At 34.0% G+C, this 26,002-nt stretch overlaps 1 protein-coding gene across 2 annotated transcripts in view; it reads left to right on the forward strand.

Moving 5' to 3' along the window:
• The window catches only part of GLRA3 (glycine receptor alpha 3), a 176,111-nt gene that overhangs the window by 90,326 nt on the left and 59,783 nt on the right, over positions 1-26,002 (forward strand). For both annotated transcript variants that reach the window (XM_050789937.1, XM_050789938.1), the window contains exons 4-5: positions 5,109-5,332; positions 17,829-17,911. In XM_050789937.1, coding sequence (XP_050645894.1) covers positions 5,109-5,332; positions 17,829-17,911 — 307 coding nt within the window. The remainder of the gene's footprint in view (positions 1-5,108; positions 5,333-17,828; positions 17,912-26,002) is intronic.

Genomic DNA, 26,002 nt, shown 5'->3' on the forward strand with positions numbered 1-26,002 from the left:
GTCAGGAGGCAGAAGGTAGGCACATGAAAGTTCAAGCCACAGCCTTTATTGGGGTTTCCGCTGCAAAGGCAGGCAAAGCAAAGGTGGACAGTTTATTTAGGGTTGCCTAGCTTGAATAATTTTGCCAGGATTTGGGCTCTAGAGATGGTTTCTAGTTGCCTGGTTCCTAGCCCAGAGATGACTAAGGCACAGGAACACTGTCTTCCGGGTGCACTGGCTGATAGAGGAGGGAAGATTCTGAGCTTACTAGTTTGTTTACTCAAGATGTGCTCCAGGCTGGGCCCTCTGCTATCTCTGAAATTTGACTAGCACTGGGAGAGGTAGTCTCTCCTCAGCCAGAAGGGTTTTTTAAGATGTCAGAAAAACACAACATACAGAAAACTTTAAAAATATTTATACTGCAAGTGGCCTGAACAACACTAATGTATTACCTTACACTTCTCGAGGTCAGAAGCAAGTGTGTTTTGCCAGACTAAATTCAAGGCGTCTACAGGGCTGTGTTCCTTCTGGAGGCTCTAGGAGAAAACCCATTCCTTTGCTTTTACAGCTTCTAGAGGCTGCCCACATTCTTTGGTTCTTTCTTGACCCTTTTCCTCCAGCAGATACCCAGTCAGTTTCACATCACATCATTTTAGCGCTGACTCTCTTTCTCCTCTCTCAGCTATAAGAATTCTTATAACAAGATTTCTTTTGGTATATAATTCCATACATAATATATATGTGATTAAGTATAATTTAATAACATAAACATTATTGAATCCTTTACCTAGACTTAGAGCTAAAACATTACCAATATTAAAAATACCTGTATAATCCACTGTCTCATTCCCCAGCATTTCCCTAGGTAATCACTATCATAAAGTTGGTGATTATAATTCTATATTGATGGATATGTATACAGATATACACACATACACATACATGCACACATACATACATACACATAAAGATATATATAAAAAGAGAGAGAAAGAGAGAAATTGCTTGGTTTTGAATTTTACAAAAATGATGCCATACATTATATCCTCAGCATTTGCTTTTTTTCTTTATACTGTTTAACATTTATAAGACTCATCCTCATCATTGGAAATAGTGGTAATTTATTTTCATTGCTAGATATTTGATTTGATTGACATGGCACAGTTTATTACGCATTTTTCTGCCAATGGATATTTGTTGGTTTCAGGTTTTGGTTTGGTTTGGCTTGGTTTTTCATTAGAGCTAACAGTGTTGCTATAAATACTTTTGTATATGTCTTCTGTTGCACAAACACAAAGGTTTCTTTAAGTTTTGTATTTTGAGCCAAAATGTTTGTATCCTGAGTATGCACATATCAAATTTATGTTACAATGTTAATTTTTCAATTTTTTTTTTAACTTTTGAGACGGAGTCTCGCTCTGTCACCAGGCTGGAGTGCAGCTGCATGATCTCAACTCACTGCAACCTCTGCCTCCTGGGTTCAACTGATTCTCCTTCTTCAGCCTTCCAAGTAGCTGGGACTACAGGCACATGCCACCATGCCCAGCTAATTTTTGTGTTTTTAGTAGAGATGGGGTTTCACCATGTTGGCCAGGATGGTCTCGATCTCTTGACCTCGTGATTCACCCACCTTGGCCTCCCAAAGTGCTGGGATTAAAGGCATGAGCCACTGTACCTGGCCATTTTTTTCCATCTTTTTATGTTTTTCGCAGCAATGTATAAAGCATTATTTTGCCCTGTATTTTTGACAAATTCTGATATCATCAAAAGTCTTATTTTTAACAGCCCAGTAAATATAAAATAGTATCTCATTAATATCTTAATTTTCACTTCTTTGTTTACTAATGTGGTTGAACATTTTTTCAGATACCTACTGGATATTTGCAATGCCTGCCTAGTAAAATGTTGTGATTGTTTTGGCCATTTTTTCTACTCAGTTTTTTCTCTTTTTCTCAATTATCGCTATGAAATCTTTTAAAGCATGTTAATAATCAACTGTCAGTTGTATATGTGGCAAACACCTTCTTGCAGTATAATTTATGTTTTCATTATCCTTAAGTGACCTTTGGATGTACAGAATTTCTTAATTCTGACATCGCAGAATTTATTAACCTTTATTTTATGATCAATATTATTGTGCTTTTTAAATAATTTACCCTACCTCAAGGCCACATAAATACTCTGCTGAATTTCCTTTTAAAAAAATTTTTACCCATCATATTTGAACTTTTAATTCACTCCAAGTCACCTTGAGTAGCGTCATGTTGAGATGTAATTTGACCTTTTGCCGTGTACAAAATGTGTTGTACAAGGTCCTTTTCTTCTTCGCTCCAGGGAATTTTATTACAGGCAAGTTATTTCACGTCTAGTTACTAGGACTTCTCCTAGGGTGGTACTATTTTGACTGTCAGTTTACTTACCCCTTTCTTTACACATTTTCACAAATAGCCAAAATTCAAAAATAATTAATATAGTTGGTTGCTGGGTATAATGGGATACTGTGGCTATGAAGAATCAGCCTTAAAAAACCATTTTCAAAATGCTGAATGTGGTTATTTAGTAACTTTACATCTCAATGCTAATCTGCAGGCAAAGCAAAACCAAAACTGTAAGGAGTAGTAAAATCTTAGTTTCTAAGGTTTTCAGGACATCATTATTTTTGTTTTGCTTTGAATCCTGGCCCTGAACCAAAGTATAGAAAGATTTAATCAAGCTAATTAACATATTCAGCATCTCACCTCTTAATACAATTTAGGAGTGAGAATGTAAAAAATTTATTCTTTTAGCTATTTTGAAATATACAATACATTATTATTAACTGTACTTACCATGCAGTACAATAGATCAGAAAATCATATTTTCCATGCTGTCGTGAATTCTCTTAGGATGGTACTATTTTGACGGTCAGGTTACTTACCCCTTTCTTTACACATTTTCACAATGGCATCCAGTGACCTCAGATGCTTCTTACTTTCCTAAACTAAATGTATTAAGAGACAGAGATATTTCAGACAGAGCATCACAATGGGCATAGAGCATCACAACATTTGGCCTTGGTGACAGGTGACTGTTGCTTTTTCCTTGTATTACTTAGAAACAGAAACTGAAAGATACTTAGCATCTTTTCTAGTTCACATTTGGAGCAAAAAGTGTTCCCGGAAGAACTGAAAATGTATCTGTAAAGTGTATCACTAGTACTAATAACATAAGGATAAAGAGATTCTACCAAATTTTATTACATATACTGCAACTTAAAAAGCACTTTTATTTTAGCCTAAGTGTGGTGAACAGCTGCAGAGAGTTCTAAATCAAGAAATGTGACAGCAAAAAATGCTTCAAACAACTTGATTATGTGTCTTATAAATCAGTACAATGTAAATTCTTTACTAGTCAGTTATCTTTCCTGGCAGGTATGATTATAACTTGACCTTGTTCTGTCTTCTCCTGCCTATAAAGCAGAGAGAGACTGATTTGGTCAATCACTGATCCCTTTAGTGGTATTGAGGGCACACACTGGAGAATGGCGAAGGAAACAAGAACTGGGCACCAACCATGGAGCTGTGCTTCCTGGTGCCCTGGACTACAGGCTAAGAGAAGATGACCTGTTCTAGGCTGGTAGAAGCTTGTTCACATATCCCCATTTACAGGTTCTCTAGATCCTTGTGGCGGGTGAGATTTCCACAATATTGTTAGCTTTCTGGTAAAAAGTTGAAGTGAACTCTGCTCCATTGTCACTTTGGAAGATACCTGGGGCAGCTAGCAAACAGCAAAAATATTTTCTGGTATGTAACCTTAGTTGCAGTTAGAAGATAGCCTCAGGGCACAAATACTGATCAAGGTGATGTACAGATGTGTAACATTCAGTACAAACTCTGACTTCGACCTACTGATAACATAAGCAATCTACCTGCTCTGATATCATTAAAGCATTCATTGTGATTGCCTGGTTACTACATTCTGATGTCTCATAATTTGGTATTCAAGAAATAGAAAAATAGATGAAAACTGACTTTCAGTTTTTATGAGTATCTTCAGCCTTGGCTATTTTGCATGCAAATACAGTGGTCTTCAAATGTTTGCTTTGATCATGCTTACAATGAGATCTATATTTATTTTATTGGCTCATTTCAAAAATCTAGAAAAAAGTATTTACAAAGACATATGTGGTACTTATTTTCATATACTGTGTATATAAAAACACTACACATATACTCAGCTGTCAACATTTGTCATTCTACACATTAGTCCAAAATTGTGAGCAAGAATTTGGTTGAAATCATTGACTCCTTTTACAATTAACTATGAAAGATCTAATTGGGAAATCTCATTAGCCAAATTTTCTTGAAGTATTATTGACAATAATTGTCCTTTATTATTCTTTCATTATTCTAAAATCAGCTTTATTTTTCTTAAATTACTTATTTCATAGAACTTACTTGCTATGTTAAACATGAGAAAATGTGCTTTCATTGTGAAGAAGTGTATATGGTCATTTTTGTAACACAGAGAGCTTTTAAGACAAGTTCACTAAACATATTCTGGATGTTGTTGGATATCTACTAAAAGAAATTATTCTAAAAATAAATGCAAAGATGAAAATATCTTTCTCTAAGCGTCTAATAGCATTCCAGCATTTTATTCTGACAAAGCAGGAAAGTAAAATTGGAATGGAACAACAAGTTTTAAACATGATAAATTGTGGTCTTTTCTTTGGAGGCATATAGGTCACTGAAGGTATATGGCCAAAACCTCAGAACTAGGATGACTCTTCTAAGTGGTAATCAGTGAGGATCCTGGGGGACGGAAGTACCCAAGAATGTCATTGATTCCTGTTATAATTCAGAAAAACCCAAAGAACAGTACATAAGATCCAAAACTCTTTTTTAATAAGACTTTATTATTTAGAGAAGTTTTAGGTTGACAGCAAAATTAAGAAGAAGGTACAGAGATTTCCATCCTCCCTCTGTCCCAACACTTGTATAGCCTCCTCAATTAACTATGCAACCCATCCCCAAGAAGGATACATTTTCTACAGTCGATGAGCCTGCGTTGGCACCACATTGACACTATGGGTTCTAAACTTTTTAAAGCAGGGTTTTTTTTTTCTTTCTTTTGTTCTTTTATCATAGGATTACAGAGTGAATATCTTTCTTCGCCAGAAATGGAATGATCCCCGCCTCGCGTACAGTGAGTATCCTGACGACTCTTTAGACCTCGACCCCTCCATGTTGGACTCCATTTGGAAACCTGATCTATTCTTTGCCAATGAAAAGGGTGCCAACTTTCATGAAGTCACTACAGACAACAAATTGCTAAGAATTTTCAAAAATGGAAATGTTCTTTATTCAATAAGGTGAGTCGTGGACTTAAATTGCCGATTTCAGTGAAATAGAATATCATGGTGTTTTGTTGGTTAGTTTGTTTGGTGACAGTTTTGAAATTTTTGAGCAAGTGCTATCATTATTGCACTTCAGTTCCTCTAATATACCCTTTCCCAAATATGTCTGATCAATAGTAACAGACCCAAGTCCTAGATTCAGGAACTATATAAATAATTCTTGGAAATCCACTTTTAAAACAAATGGTCCTGGTGATTCTTAATAACAGCCAGGTTGTCAAGAATCTTAAAGCCAAAGTGAAAGGCATCAGAATCATACATTGTGATAATATTTTTATGTATATGTGTCTTCTTCAAATATATATGTGTTAAGAAATGTTTAGGTTTGCTCATCTGAGATCCATTTTACATAGATTATTTTTCTGGTATATGTTTTTATAAAATATCCTTGAGCTTCTCTGGTCGTTCTTTTGCATGTTTGCCCTAGCTGTTCAATTTTCATCCTTTCTAACATGCTGCAAAGTGGTGATTTGTTGATAAACTCTGAACAAGGCAGGAAAGAAAAAAATCACTATATTATGTGAAGATGAATGACAAAACCTTTATCATGATTCCTGGAAAAGATCTTATTTACATTTATGTTCCTCATTATTGACTCATCAAAAGAGCATATAGCATTTAAAAAATAATGCCAATATTGAATAATAATTAATACCAAACCATAAACATTAATAAAAAATTTTTGACAGTTGAACTCTAGGATACATGTAACTTCAGCAGTTCATTAAATATGAAAGAAATTTAGAGTCAGTAAATAGCTACTTACAGGATATACTTGATGATTTTTGTCACATCTGAAAAAATCTTCTAAAATGAAGTGATTATTTTAAAAATTTCCATAATTGTTTTTCTAATTTTGTTCAATTGTGAAGAACAGGACATAAGAACAGAATTCATGTTATGTTTCTTAGGAGAGGGAGAATATGTTAGACTTCTAGCAAGAGCCAAATATTTAAATACGTTTATCTCCAGTAACATGTTTTAAAAGGCATCAAGGTAGGCTTAATATTGAGGTCTTAGGCTTAATTTTTAATTCATTCTATTTTCTCTCTCTCTTATCTTCTCTTCTGTGAACTTTTCTTCTCATCAGGAATGGGGACATTTGATTTGGAGTTCCTATGCCCAATATCGGGGATAAGCGAGTAGGATTCTAAAATGTAATCTCAACAGCTTACTGATTTTGAAAATTTTTTTCTGCAAAGTGGTTTTATAAATAATGCTTTACTCCATGTCTACTCTTCATCTCTGCATCCCAATGTACTATGTCTGCTTTTCACATTTACCTATTTCATGTGAACATATTTCTTTTCCATACATTTATTGATTTGATTTCTAAAAGTGACAGGGTGACATCACTCTATTGTGAATAGATCCTTTCATCAGAATTCTGAAAAACAACAAATATGTAGTAATATGATCTTGAGTGATTAACTGCTACATATGACACAAAGGAAGATTTCAGGTTCCACCACTGATAAGCCCTATATTCTCATATAAATGAATAAATTAATGGTGAATTCCAGGTCTATGCAAGAAAATTTTGCACCTTTTAAAAAAATTACCAAAAATCTCCCTGCTCCCTTGCCCTGCCACTAGATATCTAAAGATAGTAAGAATCTCACTTCTAGGAAGATGGAACAGACATACTTTTTTCTATTCTACCTGCTAAATACAACTAAAAACCCTGGACACAGTATATATAACAAACTTAAGGAGATGCCCGGTGCTGGACATAAGCACAGGCTGGGTAAGGACCTTGGAACCTGAGAAACAATGTGGAGGTGAATTCCCAGGATTTTCCTTTTACTTCATATACCCTAGACTTGAAGATGAAGAAACTGGCAACATGGCAACATCAGCGGGTACAGACAGAAAACAAAGTCCCAACAAAAGCCAAATTTCTCTAGCAAATCTAACATTCTCTGGAGGTTAGGAAAGGGGAAGCCTAGCAAGACAGAAAAGCTTTAGACAACTGCTCTACTCCAGCCCAACACCACAGGAAGAAATGCAACCCCACTTCAGACAGCAAGGCCCAAATGGAGAGCCCAGACTTCCAGTCTTACGAGGTGGTATTGAGGTACCGTCACACCTAACTCAAGATGGTGTCAGGAAAGGACAAACAATGAACTGGATTTTCATGCACCACCTATAGTGAGCCTCATACCTCCCAGTGCCAGGAAGACCACATAGAGAGCCAGGAATTCTACACTTTCCCTGCAGAAACAAGGTATACTCTCCCTCCCTGCTGGGGTGGTTTTAGAGAAGACTTAGAGGACAGTCAATATTTTCAACATCACCTAGCAGTTATGAGGCCACTCCCACCATAGTGTCAGTGGACATCATGCTTACAGGTGGGACATCCAGCAATAAGGAGAAGCCTGTCCCCTCACAGGCCTGTATAGAGAGTGATTAAGAAACAGACACAAGATAGCACCTTCCCTTGACAAAGCAGAGCAATGTCAGAGAAAACCAAAAAAGTTTAAATAAGAGCCAGACTCTAATAAAATAATATTTATATGTCTAGGCTTCAACCAAGAAACATTCATCATACAGAGAACCAGAAATCAGACAAAGAACCATAAATGTTCAATAATTATGGAAAAAGACAATCAACTGATGGCAACATCAAAATGGCAAAGATGAGGCCAGGAGTGTTGGCTCACACCCTGTAATCCCAGCACTTTGGGAGGCTGAGGCAGGCAGATCGCTTGAGCCCAGGAGTTTGAGACCAGCCCAGGCAACATGATAAAACCCTGTCTCTACAAAAAAATACAAAATTAGCTGGGCAAGGTGGCATCCACCTGTGTTCCAAACGACTAGAAAAACTAACGTGGGAGGATCTCTTGAGCCTAAGAGGCAGAGGTTGCAGTGAGTCCAGATCGCACCACTGCACTCCAGCCTGGGTAACAGAGCAAGTCTCTATCTCAAAGGAAAAGACAAAAATGTTAGGTATCTGGCAAAGACTTTAAAGTAGCCATGATAAATTTGCTTCAGTGAGCAATTACACATATGCTTGAAACAAAATGAGAAATTAGAAAGCCTCAGCAAAGAAATAGAAGCTATAAAGTGAAACCAAATCAAAATTTTAGACCTAAAAATACAGTAATTGAAATGAAAACTCAGTGTATGGGTGGAACAACAAAAAAATGGAGAAGATAGAAAAGAGAATCAATGAACCATAAAACAGAACCACAAAAATTACTCAATGTAAGCAACAGAGAATGAATAGATTGGTGGTGGGGCCTGGGAAATAGCCTCAGGGATCTGTGAGATTACAACAAATGATCTAACATTCATGTCATCAGAGTGTCAGATGGGGGGGAAAGGGTATGAAGCTAAAAAAACTAGAGAAAATAATGGCTAAAATGTTAATAAATTTTGCAAATGGCATAAGACTACAGATTCAAGAAGTTGAATTCCCTAACATGATAAATCCAAAGATGTCCATATGAAGACACATAATGCATAAACTTCTGAAAACTAAATACAAATCCTGAAAGCATCCAGAAATTAATGACGTCTTATGAAGGCAAAACAATTAGAATGAGAGTAGATTTTTTTAGATGTTATTGAAGTCTGAAAGAAGCTACAAATATATTTTTAGGTGATGAAAGGAAGGAACTCTCATCTGAGAATCTTGTACCTGGGAAGATATCCTTTGGGAATAAAGGGGAAATCAAAACGTTATTGGATAAAGGAAAACAGAGAATTAATCACAAGTAAATCTATCTGGAAAGTATGGCCAAAGAAGCTTTCTGAAAAAAAGAACATGATAAAAGAAGGAGCATACGAATATCAAGAAGGAAAAAAGGACACAGGAAGCAAAAATATGAGTGAATATAATAGACTTTCTTACTCATTTTGAGTTTCCTAAATTATATTTGACAGTTCTAGCAAAAATTATAAGGCAGATGTAAGGGGAAAATGAAAGAAACAAATGAGAAAACATTTTTTTATAAATGCATTGACAGAAGTTAACAAGACCGGGAAGATCTCAAGTTGTCTAATATCCGTTCTGTGGTCACATGACTTGACGTTAACTGGGAAGATGATTTGTCCAGATATATAAAAATATGAAACTCATTTATCCTTCAATTCAGCATTTCTGTTTCTAGGAATCTAAATTACATACGTATGTGTAGATAAGATACCTTTACAAAGAGACCCACTGAAACACTGAAATAGCAACAAAAATGGCCTTTATATGTTCACTAATAAGAACATGACTGAACACAATGATAACCCAATGAAAGTTATAAAATAACTTTCATGAGATAGACCTGAATGTAAGCCTACATGATATATTTCAGTTCAAGAAAAATGTTTTGCATATTTTTATTTAAGGCATACACACACACACACACACAAATACATATATGCATAACTATGTATGTAAAAATATACATATATATAAATCTATACAAGAAGTTTACACTAACCCCAAACAATTTGGGAATGAATAGGAATAGTGGAATTTGGGCAGGAATAAAAGGGAACTGTACATTTTGCTATATGTAATTTTATATTGTTTGAATTTTTTCATAACAAGTTATGTATTACTTATGAATTAAATACATATATTTTAAGTTATAAAGTCTCTTAACATGAGGTCATGATTCTTCACTCTTCTGTGCTGTGGGTTCATGAATGTTATCAGGGGACCCATGACAGGGTATAAGTAAAATAAGTTTCATTCCTTCCTGCTGAGTTAAAAACTATTTTTGTAAAAGGTGTCATTTTATTTTTAATTATATTTTGAAGTACTGTTTCACTTCAGATAGATTTGGGGTTGCATAGGTTGCAAAAATACATCACCAGGTAGCATGGAGTAGTCACTTTGCAAAGATAGAATGTCTAGATTATTTATTGAAGTTGTGTGTGTTTGTATGTAACGTATCTTACAAGATTATCAATATTTATTTGTTTATTTTGAGTCTTATTGGAGTTGGACAATGTCAACATAAAGAACATACCACTGAGCTTTTAGTATTTCCCTGATCATTGAGCAAAATACAATATAAAAGCTAGGCTACTTTTTGTGTGAGGGTCTTCTTGCTAACAATATGTCATCAAAGCCAAAAGTGCTTAACTCTGTCCCTCCTAAAAATTTGTCAAATAGGATAGATCTTGTTATTAAGAAGATTTCAAGACGATAGTTGTACTAAACCCTTAACTGTGCCAATTCAAATGCATTATATTAAAAAATACTAAATTTATTGTATTGAAAAGTTAAATAATTTAAATACAATTAATAAGAACTTGCTACTATGTCCCTTGGAAATGTTCAAGTATTTTCTGTCTTAAAGTATTGGAATAAAACTGGAATTATGTCTCTTATAAATGACATCATCCATTATGAATTGCTCACATTTCTTCTAATATTTTGAAGAAAGGTATGAAATAATTTAGAAATGCATCTTTTGTCTTTCAGTATGAATTCAAATGAAACAGATGGTTTCTCAGCTCCTAGTTTTTGTTTGCTATATCCTGGCTCGCACAATCAAAGAAAAAATTCAATTTTTCTGAGTTGTTTTTGGAAATCTCACAGGACTTTGAAATCTTCAAATGCTTCAAATCTTCAGTTTCTTTGTTAACAAAAATTGTGCTAGAAAAAGAAAAAATCTTGTTGAATTTACAAATGGAGCATCTGTGATGTTTCATGAGAGATCTGGCTTTCCTGCTTTTTTTAAAGAAAGCAGCAGCAGGTCCTTGCAAAGACGACTAATTGAACTTCCACATTTATCTGTATTTCCTCTGAAACCCCATTAAAACAAGGAAATAAACAGAATAAAGAATAAAAATGTCATTAACACACAGGAGGATGAAAGTATTGGGGAAAAAACAGCAACAGATGAGTGATAACATATTTAGGAAACTTAAAAATGAATGCAGTTGTGAAAACTGACTTGGACAGAGATAGTGGAAACCTAAGTCAATGTTGGGGAATTCAAAAGGGAGAGAATAACAAATATTTTCAAATTTTTAGAAATGTAAGGCACCTGGGACTTCAGAAAGTAGAGGCCAGAAGAGATCTAAAAGGAGTATAATTTATTTAAGCTTTGTAGAAAAAGTGGACCCTCTCTTCCTGATTTCCTTCCCATGCACTCGGGTTCGAGACTGCCCTTTTTACATTTTGAACTCAGAAGGAAGCAAGAGGTCAGAAGATGCTGGAGAGGCTCTTTCAAGAGCTTTAGGCATAGGGGTTCCAGGCACAACTGGTACTTGTCATGAGGCATCATACCAAGAAAATAAGAATGACAGGACCCCTTGCTGGGCCTAAAATGCTGAAAGGCAGACTTAAACTTTTTCCACTGAGCAGTAGACAAGAATACAGATGATAGATATAGATAGATATAGAGATAGATTATACATGTAGATACAGGTATAGATAATATGGCTGTCCAGAGGTTCTCCAAATGCCAGAATCTATAGATCTTTTCTCTTAGGCAAGTTAGTTTCCATATATATATAATATATAATACATATATAAATACAATATTAATATGTAATATATATAATACATATATTATATATATACACACACATATGAACATATATACACTCACATATATTTTTCATATATATATATACACACACACACATATATATATACACACATTTTTTTTTTCCTGTTGTATGATATTTATATCTGTCTTAGATATATAGATATATATGTATCTGGAAAACTAACTTGCCTACGAGAAAAGATCTACATTCTGGCACTTGGAGAACCTCTGAGCAGCCACATTACTATCCTACAGTTAAGACCATTACTCAATGAGCCATCTGCTACTAACTGAGCTCCAGGTAGATTTTAGTGCCTCATTCTTAAATATATTTAAAATTTTATGAAATATATAACATAATTATTACCTATATTTGTGTGTTTATATATGTGTGTATATATGTTATATGTAACAAAAAGTTACACAAGAACTATAATAAACTAGCAAGCTTAATCATGAACAAGAATTATACATTTATAACATGTAAACACTGAATATTAATTTAACCACAAATGTTTATATAATTCATGAATGTCACTTAAAAGTTGACACAGTTCTCACTTTGGGAGGCTGAGGCGGGAAGATCACGAGGTCAGGAGATGGAGACCATCCCAGCCAACATGGTGAAACCCTGTCTCTACAAAAAAATACAAAAATTAACTGGGCATGTTGGCGCATGCCTGTAATCCCAGCTACTTGGGAGACTGAGGCAGGAGAATCGCTTGAACAAGGGAGGCAGAGGTTGCAGTGAACCAAGATCACACCACTGCACTCCAGCCTGATGACAGAGCAAGACTCCATCTCAAAAAAAAAAAAAAAAAGTTCACACAGTTCTATAAAACATATGAAAAACAGTTGTACTTTTGCCCTGCCCATCCTTACCCCCAGTTCTGGCTTGTCAGAGAGGTAACCTTTGTTTAGCTATTTGTCTACCACTCACATTCACATACTTAAGTTGCTGTAATATCATGCTTGGATTTTAAAATATTTGAAATTGTCTATTAATTCTCATAAAGGAAAAACAAGAGTTGATTTCCCTGATATGATACTCCATGTACATTTAACTTTCTACCACTGACTTTGGGAACCCTCTACTTTCATAGCAAGCTGTAAGCAAGCCTTCTCTTTGTCCAAGTGAAAGATATTCTCATCTCTCAAAATTATCAGCCACATAAACAACCCTGGAAAATGGCTCAGATAAAAGAATGATCAGAGCTTTGTAGTCTTGGTATACAAACTAGAGGAGTTATAGGAGCACAAGAGGATCAAGGAGAAATATATCTCCCAGCCTAGATCGAGGGTCTGCTATTGACTAGCTGTGATTTGGGTTAAGTCTCTTTACTTCTAAAAGGCTCATTTCTTCTTAGATACATGGCAGTGGCAATACTAATTACCTTGAGTTTGAAATAATGTATTAAAATACATTAAATAAAGCACCCAGCATAGTGCCAGACATACAATGGGCACTAAAGTTGTTATTTTTACCTTTTAAGAAAAGTATGCATTCTGTTTTTTTCCAGAATCCATAAACCAATACAGTATGGACTCTTAAGTTAACATGTCTCAGCCTCAATTTTTTTCACTTATAAAATGAAGATGGTAATATCTTTACCACAGAAAAATGGAATCACATCATAGGAAGTTAAATATGATATACTTTCTTACTTTACTAATGTTACTAACAAACCCAAATTTTCTACTCATAGTACAGAGGCATTCTTGCATTAAAAATCAAATCATGGGAAGAAAATTTACGTTAAAGATGCTATGCACAGCAACTTGACAAAGATCATGATATAATTTTAATTTTTATTTAAGCTAAATAGAGTGTGAAATTTGTGAAAATAACTGAAGTTTACTTGTATGATAATAATGTATTTTTTGACATTGACAGCCATTAATTTTTAAATAAGAAAGCAAACTTTTTTTGACAGTTGCTTTTTTAAGTGCTATTTATTCAAGGGAAATCAATTTACAATGCTATAAAATACATGTCGTCAGAAGAATTTGGCATACATGTAATTATGTGTGTTTTTCTGAAGTGGTCCATAGCTTCATAAAGAAACCATCAACAATACTGTGATTGCTTTGGTGATGGGTTGTTGAGTTAACGATGGTCTCTACGATCAGATGACAATTAAACTCCAGAAGTAGGTTACAGAAGCTGATTCTAATCTCCCTTCTAGTGCTCCAGCAATCTAATCTCTCCTAAGAATGATTTACTGCTTACAAAATCATTCATAATGATATACCAAATCATTCAAATATGTCAAATCGCTGGGGATATCCTTATATTTTCTATAGTTTAACTACATTTCTCTGATTTCTTTTGGAAGAACTATTTATGCAGGTTTTTATAAAAATTTTTATACATGTTTTAGTTTAAATTTAATAACAGATATGTGCATGCAATGTATAATTTCTTGTATTATAAGAAATACAAAATTTAAGATGTCATATTAATTACAGAACCCATTTTCATGAAAATGCTTCAATGCTTTTGAGAGGCAGTATACTTAAAGGTTAAAAGCATGAAATCTAGAACTAGAACCCCAGGGCTGCAAATTCAGCTGTAGCAATTTTTGCTGTGTAAATGTCAGGTGAGTTACTTAACCTCTAAGTTTCCTCATCTTTAAAACAGGGTAATATCATTTACCTATTATTGGAAATTTGTAGTGTGGAGTAAATGAGTTAACATAAATAAAGTGCTTAAAATACTGTCTACTGCACAGTAAACATTGTCTAATAGATGTGTTATCTAATATGATATTACAAATAATATAGATTAAAACTGATTAAATTGCTAATTGAGTTCTTTGTTTTTATGACACTAAATAGAGAAATATTAGGATCTAATAAAAATACTCATTTATATACAAAGTCTATAATAGAGTCAGCAAACATTTTTTAATTCAAAAGTGTTTTGTGGTTGAGATAGACACATTAAACAATGCTTGTTCAAAAATGTGCAATAATTGAATTTTAATGAGGTCAATTGTTTGTCACAGATTATTATCAGCTTTTTAAACATTACTGTTTCACAAAGTACTAATGTTAAAAGTCTTTCCCAAGACTTCTTAAAGGAAAAGAAGAAACGCCATATCCTGTTATGTATCTTGTCTCAGAAAGAGAACTTAGTGTCCCTCTTACACAAGTAAACATTCATTGCCAAAACAGTAGAATGTGATTAATTGCCTTTTGATTTAGTTTTCTTTTGATGTGGTCAAGACATATCTTTATACGTAGTGTTTTGATAAAGAAATTCAGTATCATACCCACCAAGTTGACACATGTTTTTCAGTATGCTGTGAAAGGAGCAATTGTGTTGTACCTTAAACAAAAAGAAAGAAAAGTCGATGAATAGATTTTTTTCAGGATATGATTTATGACAGAAGTCCTACAAGCTGTGTTTTTCTTTGCCAAATAATTCCTTTCAAGTGTTATTTTTTTAGAATTATGTAATGTCTCTTTTTTTATGCCAGAAGAATAGCCAGGATATGAATTTGACATCACATGCATGGTGAGAGCGTGGAAAAGATTCTGAGAATGCTATTTACTTCCAAACAAAAGGTCACAGAATTAATTTTGCAAGTCAGCGTTTGAAACTGGCTGTCTGAGAGCCTTGGATATACGGAAAATTAATGTGTGTACCTTCAAAATTTATGTGTGCATACACTTCTAATAAGCCCTTTCACAAGGCAAAGAACACTGTGTCTACCTAATTTTACAATTGCCTTTTTAAGAGAGAACTTTGTAAATTTACACAATCATACTTAACCTAGCTGAGCCAGGAGAAAAATCTCTTTTGAATATTGAACTCTATGAATTATTCGGGTGTATTATGGACTCTGACTCGAATGAATTAGCAGATTATCCTCCTAAGACTCTTAAAAATTCAGCAGCTTCACTGTCTGTCCATTTATGTGTCCCAAATTATGTTAATTGGAACTAGCTCACCAAGCATACTCTCTGTAGAATATACATCATTCTAACTTTACGTCTATGGTCTACATAAAAGTGTCAGCTTGAAGAACGTGGTTGTATTTAGTAGAGCTGCGAGCTATTTTTTGTTAAAGCTTAAACAGTTCTTTTTTCTTCCTTTCTTCTTTCTTTTTCCTTCCTTCCTTCCTTCTTCTTTCTTTCCTCCCTCCTTTCTTTCTTTCTTTCTTTCTTTTTTTTCCTTCTTTCTTTCTTTTTCTTTCTCTCTCTTTCTCTCTCTCCCTCCCTTCCTCCTTCCCTCCCTCCCTTCCTTCCTTTTCCTTCCTCCCTTCCTTCCTGCCTGCCTTCCTTTCTTTTTTGTTTTTGTTAAGAGACAAGGTCTTGCTCTGTCACCCAGGCTAGAGTTCAGCAGTGTGATCCTAGCTCACTGCAGCCTCGACCTCCTGGGCTCAAGTCATACTCTTGCCTCAGCTTCCTGAGTAGCCAGGATTACAGGTGCACATGCCACACCTGGCTAATTTAAAAAATATATATATATTTGTAGAGATGGAGTATTTTTATGTTGCCCAGGATGATCTCAAACTACTGGGCTCAAGCGAACCTCCTGTCTTAGCCTCCCAAAGCTCTGGAATTACAGGCGTAAGACACCACACCTGGCTAAATAGTTCTTAATATGTAATTTAATTTAGTCACCTTTGTGCCCACACTGTAGAATTTGGGGGATGAGTAAATGAAGGGATCTAGGAGTGGTTGAATATACTAATAATCGCTAATAACCACTGTTTGTTGAGTGTTTGCTATGACTTAAGCACGTGTCTAAGCACTTATGTGTGTTAACTCATGTACTGCTCATAGCAACTCTCTGGAGTACATAATATTGTTATCTTCATTTTAAAGATGAGAAAACTGCAAAATAGGGGATTTGAAGTAATCTGCCTGGGGTCAGGAAGTTTACATAAGCTAATCCACCTAGGGTGCTCATGAATACAATGAATTTCAATGGGAATATTCTCAATACAAGAGGCTTGCTGAAGAGTTCTCAGAAAAGAACTTCATTTGAATAAACTTGAGTGGCTCCCACCATCTCTTTCTCAGGTCTAAGAACTACAAAAACTACCCTGAAGAGATCTGGGTAGAATGCTTTTCCAGCAAAAAGTATTCAAAGGTGATGAATTTTCTGGAATATCAACATACTAATTCTCTCTGGAAGTTGGAGGAGAGCCTTTCCAATGAGCAGAATACTGGTATACAGCATCTAGGTTATCCTTTGTGTGAAGCCAAATCAGAAGTTTGTTTGATGAGCATAGAATCAGATCATGAATATTCTAAAGGGCTATTTCCTGAACCTAATGATTCCCTTATCCCACACTAGGGAACGTGAGGCTGAACTTTTCAAGTCCTCCAGATTCACTTTACTAAATACACTGCTGGATGTTCACTGACAACGTCAGGGTCGTTAGAATGATAACTGAAAGTTACATATGATTGCTCCTATCCACGCTGCTTTTCCACCTTTAGAACTCCAATGCCTCTCGAATATTGCACGTGATTTGCAAGAAAAGATACCTTTTGACATTTGGCATTAATTTTATAGGATCCACTCCCAAATTTCTCTTTTGAGGGTGTTGTCTTGGAATACAGACATTTTCTAGACATCCACAGCCCTTCTACCTGAACAAATAAATGCATAGATATATAAACATGACAGAATGTTTATATTTAGGTTGGTGCAAAAGTAATTGCTGTATTGCCAGCACTTTTCATGGCAAAACCCACGATTACTTTTGCACCAACCTAAGATATGCAGCTATCCAACCCCCAGTCCACCAAAGCCAGATTTGTGTATAAGGGCATAGCTATTTTTTAGTAAGTAAGATACATAAGTTGGAGAAATTTTTACTTAAATCTGAGTTAGTCATTACCAAAGCAACATTGTTTCTCCTGTACAATAGAATATTAATGTAATGTCATAAATTTCCTTTAAAAATAATTACTTTCACTTTCAGATTAACATTAACACTTTCCTGTCCAATGGATCTCAAGAATTTTCCCATGGATGTGCAAACATGTATAATGCAACTGGAAAGCTGTGAGTATGAACCACTTACTTTTTAAAATACTTTTACAGTATAGTAGATACAAACTTTGAATGCCTAAGATGGCTAATTTATTTTGTAATCATTTTGGTCACATACTTACTGAATAGGCATATAACCTTTCACCAGGTGCTGAAAATAATGATACCTACCAATACATGCACTCTACACTATGAGAAAGAAACAAATTGAGGATCTAGAAATAACAGATTTTTAAAGCTTGAAGTTTAGGTACATGTTACCATACACATTATCAGAAGTGAAAAGGATGGCAATCATTAAAAACAAACTATCATTTATTAAGAGCCTCTTATCACTTAGACCAAGTGTCTATATATATTTTTCTTATACTGACAACAAAGATATTGTTATCCCTATGTTTTCAAATGTGAAAATGGTCATGTTGAATGATTGAATATTCGGCTCCAATTCACAAAGGTGACAATGACAAACTGCCTCCAAACTTATGCTGCTTCCGATAACCAATGTTTTTTATTTTAATGTCACTCTGCTGGGTATGTTATGTATGTTATCTCAGAAGACAAAATTTCTCACACTTTCTCACAGATTTATTTAAACTTTCAGGTATTCCTCTAAATTTCTTCTTTCAAAGTGGACCCATATGCCTCACTGATTAATGTTAATACAGGTGAACATTTCACATCCTACCCTTTCTCTGATCTATGTAATCAGACCTAAATTAATTGTTTATAGTGTTTAATCTCATATAAAAATTAAGCAATATGCAATATTTTCTCTTATGACAGTATGTTATACGAGGGGGAAGAAAAGGACGGTTTGACACATTCCTTGAGGAAAATTTGAAGGCCTATCCTCAGACTCCAGGTGTCAAAGGCAAGGCTTGTAGTGTGATGGAGTTGTCACTAGATGGCGGACCAACTTTGTGGGGCAACGTGACTATCGCCCTCCCTCTCCCACTTGGTTTTACTTAAGAAGTGGAAATATGAATTTCTCTTACAATTCCTCCTCAGAAAATTTAAATTGATTATTTTTATAAATAGTTCTTAAATAATTAGCACACATATGGATAAAGTATTCACGTAAATGAGAGGAAATAAAATAAATTAAAATTGGGGGAGCTACTTAGCAATCAATCTATGTGGGGAGAAGCGGCAGGGCTGATTTTGAAATTGAAGAAGGGCAATTTGAGGACAGGCTGATTGTATATCTTGGTTGAAAAATTAAGTACATTTAGCGCATAGTGTTTAAAAATGTGCACGACCCTCTAAGTGGCACCCAAATTACTAAGTCCAGGGGCGGGGCGTGGATATTAATCAATAGGTCTGAGAAATGGTTCAACATATAAGAGGCAAGAAAATTGTTTGGTCCTTGCTGTACCTCTTAAAGATTATTTTAGTTAAATGAACCAAGATTATTTAAGAAGTTTTCATAATTTTCCAGCAAAAAGAACAGAAAGTAGGATAAAGCACACTTATGTGGAAGGTAGAAACAGGAGAGGTTGATTCACAGCGGACGTGAAGTCAGAGACTTCTCGTGTGTCCAAGCGAAAAAGCTTAGATAAATGGGATCAGTTTAGAAGCAATGACGAAGAAAGGGAACAGGGGATGAGAAACAAATGTTAATGGAACAATTGATAAAATCCATCTTAATATGTTTGAGATCTGGGAAATTTAGGTCTAAAGCCAAAGAGGGAGTGAAAAGTGAAGATCAACTATTAAAAGCCATATACAGAGTGGTTCAAGGAATCAGATGAAATAGCTGAAGAGGAGAATGTAGAGAGGAAAACAAAACACGAACAAGAACAGACCCTTAAAAAATGCCTACATTTAGAAGTTGTTGGAAAAAATTCCAGACAAAGGCAAGGATGGCAGATTAAAATCAACACTGTTCAACCTCAAAAGAGAAAGGACTGTGAAGGAGTTCTGTGTAACAAAATCAAATGCTGCAAAGAAAGTTTTGTAAGGTGCTTGAAAAAAGCAATTGTTACTGTTAACAAAGACAAATGTGATTAGAATAATGATGGTCAAAGCTGGAATCTAAAAAGGTTTTGTTTTTTTTTTAGGTGAGTGATGAGGAAGTGGGAGCAGTGAGTGAAATCTTTTATTCCATGAATGTTACTTATTAAAGAAAGATGAGAAAAAGTACAGTGCCTGAGGGTTGGTTAGATCACTGGGCTTCTGTTTTGAGTAAGGAAAGCTTACTGGTTCTATTTTGCAGGGCACAAAAGCTGACATAGTAAAACCTCTCGTGTGTCTGCCTTTCTCAGAACATTTCTCAACATAAGAAAAGAGAGTCTCTTTTCTTTTCCCCTTTATTTCTTAATTCCTCTATAAGAAATACGAGTGGGTTGTTCAAGGGGTTGTTTAATATTTCAGTCATTAAGCACTTCCTGCTCTTATTAGGAATTAATTTTAATTTAGTTCACCATAGAGACTTTGTTTATTAAACTCCCGCAGCAGATGCTAATGTCAAATTTTTTTCTTAAAACATTTTTAGGACAATTACATGTATATATACACACACACATAATATATAATACATACATATATATTAAGAAATGCCTACATTTCTGTGTACATATGCATACACATGTATATATATATTCATACATACGAATCTACATATATGTGTGTATATATATATGTTTTAAGAAAAATTTATATCTATTTTTTTCTTTCTCTTTAAATAGTGGCTAAAATGTCAAGATAAAAGATTGTAAATCAGTGGAACCCACTGGAAAGTAGGCAAAAAATGTTTAAGCTACTGGAAAGCAAGAGCTGTAAGAATCCCAGGGTCCACCTTTGAATGAAATCTGACTGCAAAAAGGAAGAAAAGAAAATGTTCAATAATATTAAGACATGGGAATCAGGCAAAAAGGAAACACAATTTAAAAGCAAACACTTTAATGGCTTGTCATGGTACAACTTCCTTAAATTCAGTAAAAGTTCAATAAGTATATGTCAATGGTCAAGACTGTTCCAAGTGGCCTGGAAAATATTCTTTCATTTAGGCATCAATTGAAAAATATTTATCAAATACCTAATATATTCCGCATATTATGTTGGGTGGTATAACAACAAATGAAGCAAAAATGTCTCTGCTTTCAAGAATTTCAGAGCCTACCTGAAATATAATGATATAAATGATATTTATGCCAATATAATAATTCAATTAAAGATAATAAGCAAATGTTAATGGGATACTGTTAAAACAAAGGAGAAAGTGAATAAGAGAAGAACAAAATTAGCAATGAATAACTAACTTAGAAAAGACTATCTTGTCTAAACTATCAGTGATCCCATGCCCTCAAAGTACACATTTACGACTTATAATTGAAACCATAGATGATATAAAATTCCTAGTTAGAGGAAAAGAAATTACTGGGGAAGAGGCTTATGCAAGGAAAATCCAGGGTAAGAGAAGACTTGCATTAGAAATTGATGAGAAAAAAAAATGTATGAGTTAAGAATAATATCAAAGAATAAAAATAGAATAAAAGGGTTAAATTCACTTAGGAAAAAAAGAGATTCTCAAACTAGATGTTAACCAATATCAAGACCCAACACTATGTCGACAACTAGACACTTTCTAAGAAATCCACGCAAAAAATAATAATAATTTGGTAAAGAAAAATTTTAAAAATGTATATGTGAGAAATATACCTTGAAAAAGTCCAGAATAATTTTGATCAGAAAAAAATTAATGGCAGAAAAAAATTATGAGGCACAAATACTTGAGTAGCATGCTGGTAAAAAATCAATATACAGTGGCTCACGCCTTTAATCCCAGCATTTTGGGAGGCCAAGGCAGGTGGATCACTTGAGGTCAGGTATTTGAGAGCAGCCTAGCCAATATGGTGAAACCCCATCCCTACTAAAAATACAAAACTTAGCCAGGCATGGTGGCCCTTGCCTGTAGTCCCAGCTACTCGGGTGGCTGAGGCTGGAGAATCGCTTGAATCCAGGAGGCAGAGGTTGCAGTGAGCCAAGATGGCACCACTGCATTCAGCCTGGGTGACAGAGTGAGACTCTTTCTTAAAAAAAAAAAAAAAAAAAAAAATTCCATATATAATTAGGAAAATGTAAGTATTTAACCATATAACTTCTAAATATATTAAGCAAAAGCAGGATGAACTGCATAAAAAACAGATAAATCAACAATTTACTGGATTATACAAGCACAGTATATTTGAACAAAACAAATCATAGAGATAATTCTTACTGTTTCTTTGTTTAATTTTGTTTTTAGCATATGGAAACATTTACAAAAATTGATTATGTTATACACCACCAAGGAAGTTTCAGTAACCTCCTATGAATCAACATGTTATAAAATTAGAAACCAATAACAATATAGAATTACTGTAAATTACTACAAGTTCCCATACATTATTATATATTAATATATACTTGCATAACTGGAATGAAAAACATGCACTAAATGACTATTTGTTTAAAGGTGAAAATTAAGAAAAATGTGATGTTACAATGAAAGCACAACATATCAAAATTTCTAGATACAACTAAGCCAGATTTTTTTTAGTAAAAACAATTTCACTAAGCATTCTATTCAAAAAGAACAAAACGACACAACAGAGTATCCAAAGAATCACAAAAAACCCTAAAACTGGTGCTTTGAAAAATCTCAGAATCTAGACACGTCCTTGGAGAAATAATCTAAATTAAAAAATTAGGTTGATTGAATATAAAACATACAGAATGAAGAAATAGAAACAATCATAGCATGCCAGGTTAAAAGCAATGAAAGAAAATCCTGATGTATTCTATCTTTTTCAGTCATAGTTATGGAAAGGAAATTCAGCCAAAACCTTTATTTGAAAACAAGAAGGAAGCCTGGGGGGAAAACATCCACATAAACAGCTAACTTTGTTATAAATTAATGAGAATTTCCAAGAGCAGAGATAATAATGATGGGAACAACAGAAAACATTTTGAAAATCTGTTCAAATATTTGCTGTATAAAAAGAAGAATTATGCATAAAGATGATTTCCTCAAGTTTCCTCTCAATCAGGAGAACTGAATATTGCTATGTCTACATTAATCTGAAAAAAAGAAGGCGATTCATGGAAAAAGTGGATCAAAGCTGATGTCTGTTTAACCTTGCTGTGTTTTTTGTGAAAATATATGTTCCACTAAAAATTTACTTTGGGTTATGGGAAATTTTAGGATAGAGCTTGAATTAGGAATGTTTGTGCAAATATAGAGACATCATCTTAGAAATAGTGCTTATTGAGACATGAATAAGCATGGAGACATGAAAATCAATAAGATTTCTGGAGATAGCACAGAAAACGACAACCAAAAGAGAGCCAGAGAAAGCCAGCATCATCAAGTTTCAGAAAAATGGGGGATAGAGGAAGAAAAGAAACAGAGAAAGACAATAAGGAACTCTGTGGTATTTTAACAATATGTTTCCTAGAGGCTATTTGGAAAATATGATTAATCTAGTTTATTCATGGAGGGTAGAGTCATTAAAGGTAAAAAAAAATAGAAAATCAACATTATGTCTTCTTCAATATTTAGGTATAAAAATGTATTCGCTGCAACACAAGTGGTATTTATCATAGTGTTTCACTCTGCTGCCATTTAAAATAAAAATAAAATAACTACACTAAAGTTGAATCTTTACCGTTACAGTAATTTAGAAAGCTAACCCATCACTGAGAATTCCACTGAAGTCAAAGGAAATAATGTGGCCCCGTTTATATGTTCCAAGTTCAGATGTTTCCCTTATCAAATTATAAAGGTCTCTCTGGGAATGTGCTTATTCCTCAAATCACAACAGAGTTTCATGCAACTGCTTGTATAACAGTCAGAAGTTCAACATACTGTTCATTCCTCTGATCTAGAACATACTTAATTCAACTTCATTCTGGGATAAATATTATAAATGTTTGCTTTTGGATATGAAGAAAATGTGTTATGTTCATTTATTTCTCTCTCTTTTTAATACTCATTTTTCACTCTCAAGGTCAGTAAGAAGACATAGGCCAGTTCCCATGACAATATGCATCTCCAGAATTCACATTTTATTCTCAAAATTTGTATTTTATTAGGAGAAACCTAAGAAAATAACAATAAAAATATCAACCCATATATGCCACACACAGAATTCTGCAATGAAGACTTGTTTTTCACTAACTGCTTTAAATTTGAGCCTCAATTTTTACGTTCAGTTCTTGATTGCAATAAATGAAACCAAGGAAAGTTCCTAGTGAAGATAAACTACTAAAGTGATCACTAACCTTCCTTCTCAGGATTAGATTGCATTAGTTTACTGATTACTTATCAGATGCCATTACCTGAATTATTTTAACCCGTATGAAGTGCTAGCAACATGAGGTAATTTTCAACAGATACATTTTCATTTATATCACAAATACATTTTTACATAAAAGCAATTATAAATTATTTTATTTGACAGAAAACAAATAACTAATATAGAAGAGAAGGGGGCACAACTGACTATATTAAGACCTAGACTATATCCCTAAGGAATGTTTGGTGGAAGTTGGTGTACAGGACTAGAGGCAGGAAAAAAACTCAAGACTTAATTTTCAGTTTTTTATTTACGTTAAAAGGAAAATTCCTAACTGTTTTTTTTATTTGCCAGTTAAAAAAAAAAAAAAAAAGCCATGAAGGATTTTTTTAATCATGTAAAAATACTGGATAATGGTTTCCTAGAATCAGAATAGCAATTAAGAGCCATTGATGACACATGATTCATAAACTATTACTATTTCCCTAAAGGGTCTAATTCTGTAGTTCACATCTAAAGAGGAGTATGTTGCACTGCAGCCCTGGCAACAAGAGTGAAATTCCATCTCAAAAAAAAAAAAAAGAGGAATGTAGACAATAAAAGTGGAAAACCTCACCAATGCGTAAAAGTTAAAAAAATTATTTAGATTTGAAAAGAAAATATAAGAAAATAACTCAGTGAAGAAGTACTGTTTGCCAAAAAGAACAGCCTAAATTTCTAAAATTACAGAGTAATTTTTAAGAGTCAACTTGAAAAAAAAAAAAAAAAACACTAGCAAAAGCTTTCAGAAACTTGAAATGTACTTTAATAGTATTGTTGGATAGAAATATCTAAAGATAGAATACACTTTAATGGGGTTTTGGGATAGAAAATTCTGAAGAGAGATGAGAGGTTTTTATAATTTTAATTTATCAGATTCATTTAAAAACATGTTTGACATTACTCAGATCACTTACTCTGGAATTTATGCTAAATTAGCTAAGGCAAAAGATAAGATTTGGTGATGATTTTTCACAATTATTTTATAATAGTCTCTACTGTCATCCAAGCTCTTTCATAATTTAAAAGTTTGGATACTGTTCAAAATAATATTATGTTTTTTGTTTGCCTAGTGAGAAATACAGATGGTTCTTGTTTTCTGAGTATTTGTTGCTTAAACCTCTGCAGTTACAGTGTTAGCTAGAAAACAGAAGTCCTCCCAAGACAAAACTATACACTAATGAGCTCACTACTTATAAAATAAATCCCCACTTAAACATTAAATATTCCATCCTATGCAACACCAGTGGCCATTCTGTTCTAATCTGTCCACATCTTTCTAGGTTGAATTTTTACTGATCATCAGGTATTCTAAGCATATTGACCACAGTCAATCATATGGTCAAATTATGCTTCGAGAAGTTAAGTGACTTTCCCAAGGTCACACAACTGTGAAGCGGACAGAGAAAACAATATGATTTAATAGCTCAAAAACTTTTCATACAACCATTGGTCATTTAAAAATCTCTATGATGATTTCCAAATACTTATATATTGTAACTGTGGTATTCTTAAATTATCTCTGCAAGTTAAACATACCCAGTAATTTCATTTGTTTTCTCATGTGAAAAGACTTAGAGTTCCCTCCTTTGCCTATTTCCTTTCTCCTAGACGTCTTTCCATGTATTAAAATTGGCCTAAATCGAGACTGTAGAGTAGCGCTTCCCACCAGTGACAGTGCCAATCATTCTGTTACTATTGCAGTTTCAGATCACACATACATTAGAGATAGCTGCAAAACACTCTTAACTCAGAACACATCTACAGTCAGGTGAGTACTACA

Source organism: Macaca thibetana, chromosome 5 (genome assembly GCF_024542745.1).
Source record: "Macaca thibetana thibetana isolate TM-01 chromosome 5, ASM2454274v1, whole genome shotgun sequence".
Lineage (NCBI taxonomy): Eukaryota > Metazoa > Chordata > Mammalia > Primates > Cercopithecidae > Macaca > Macaca thibetana.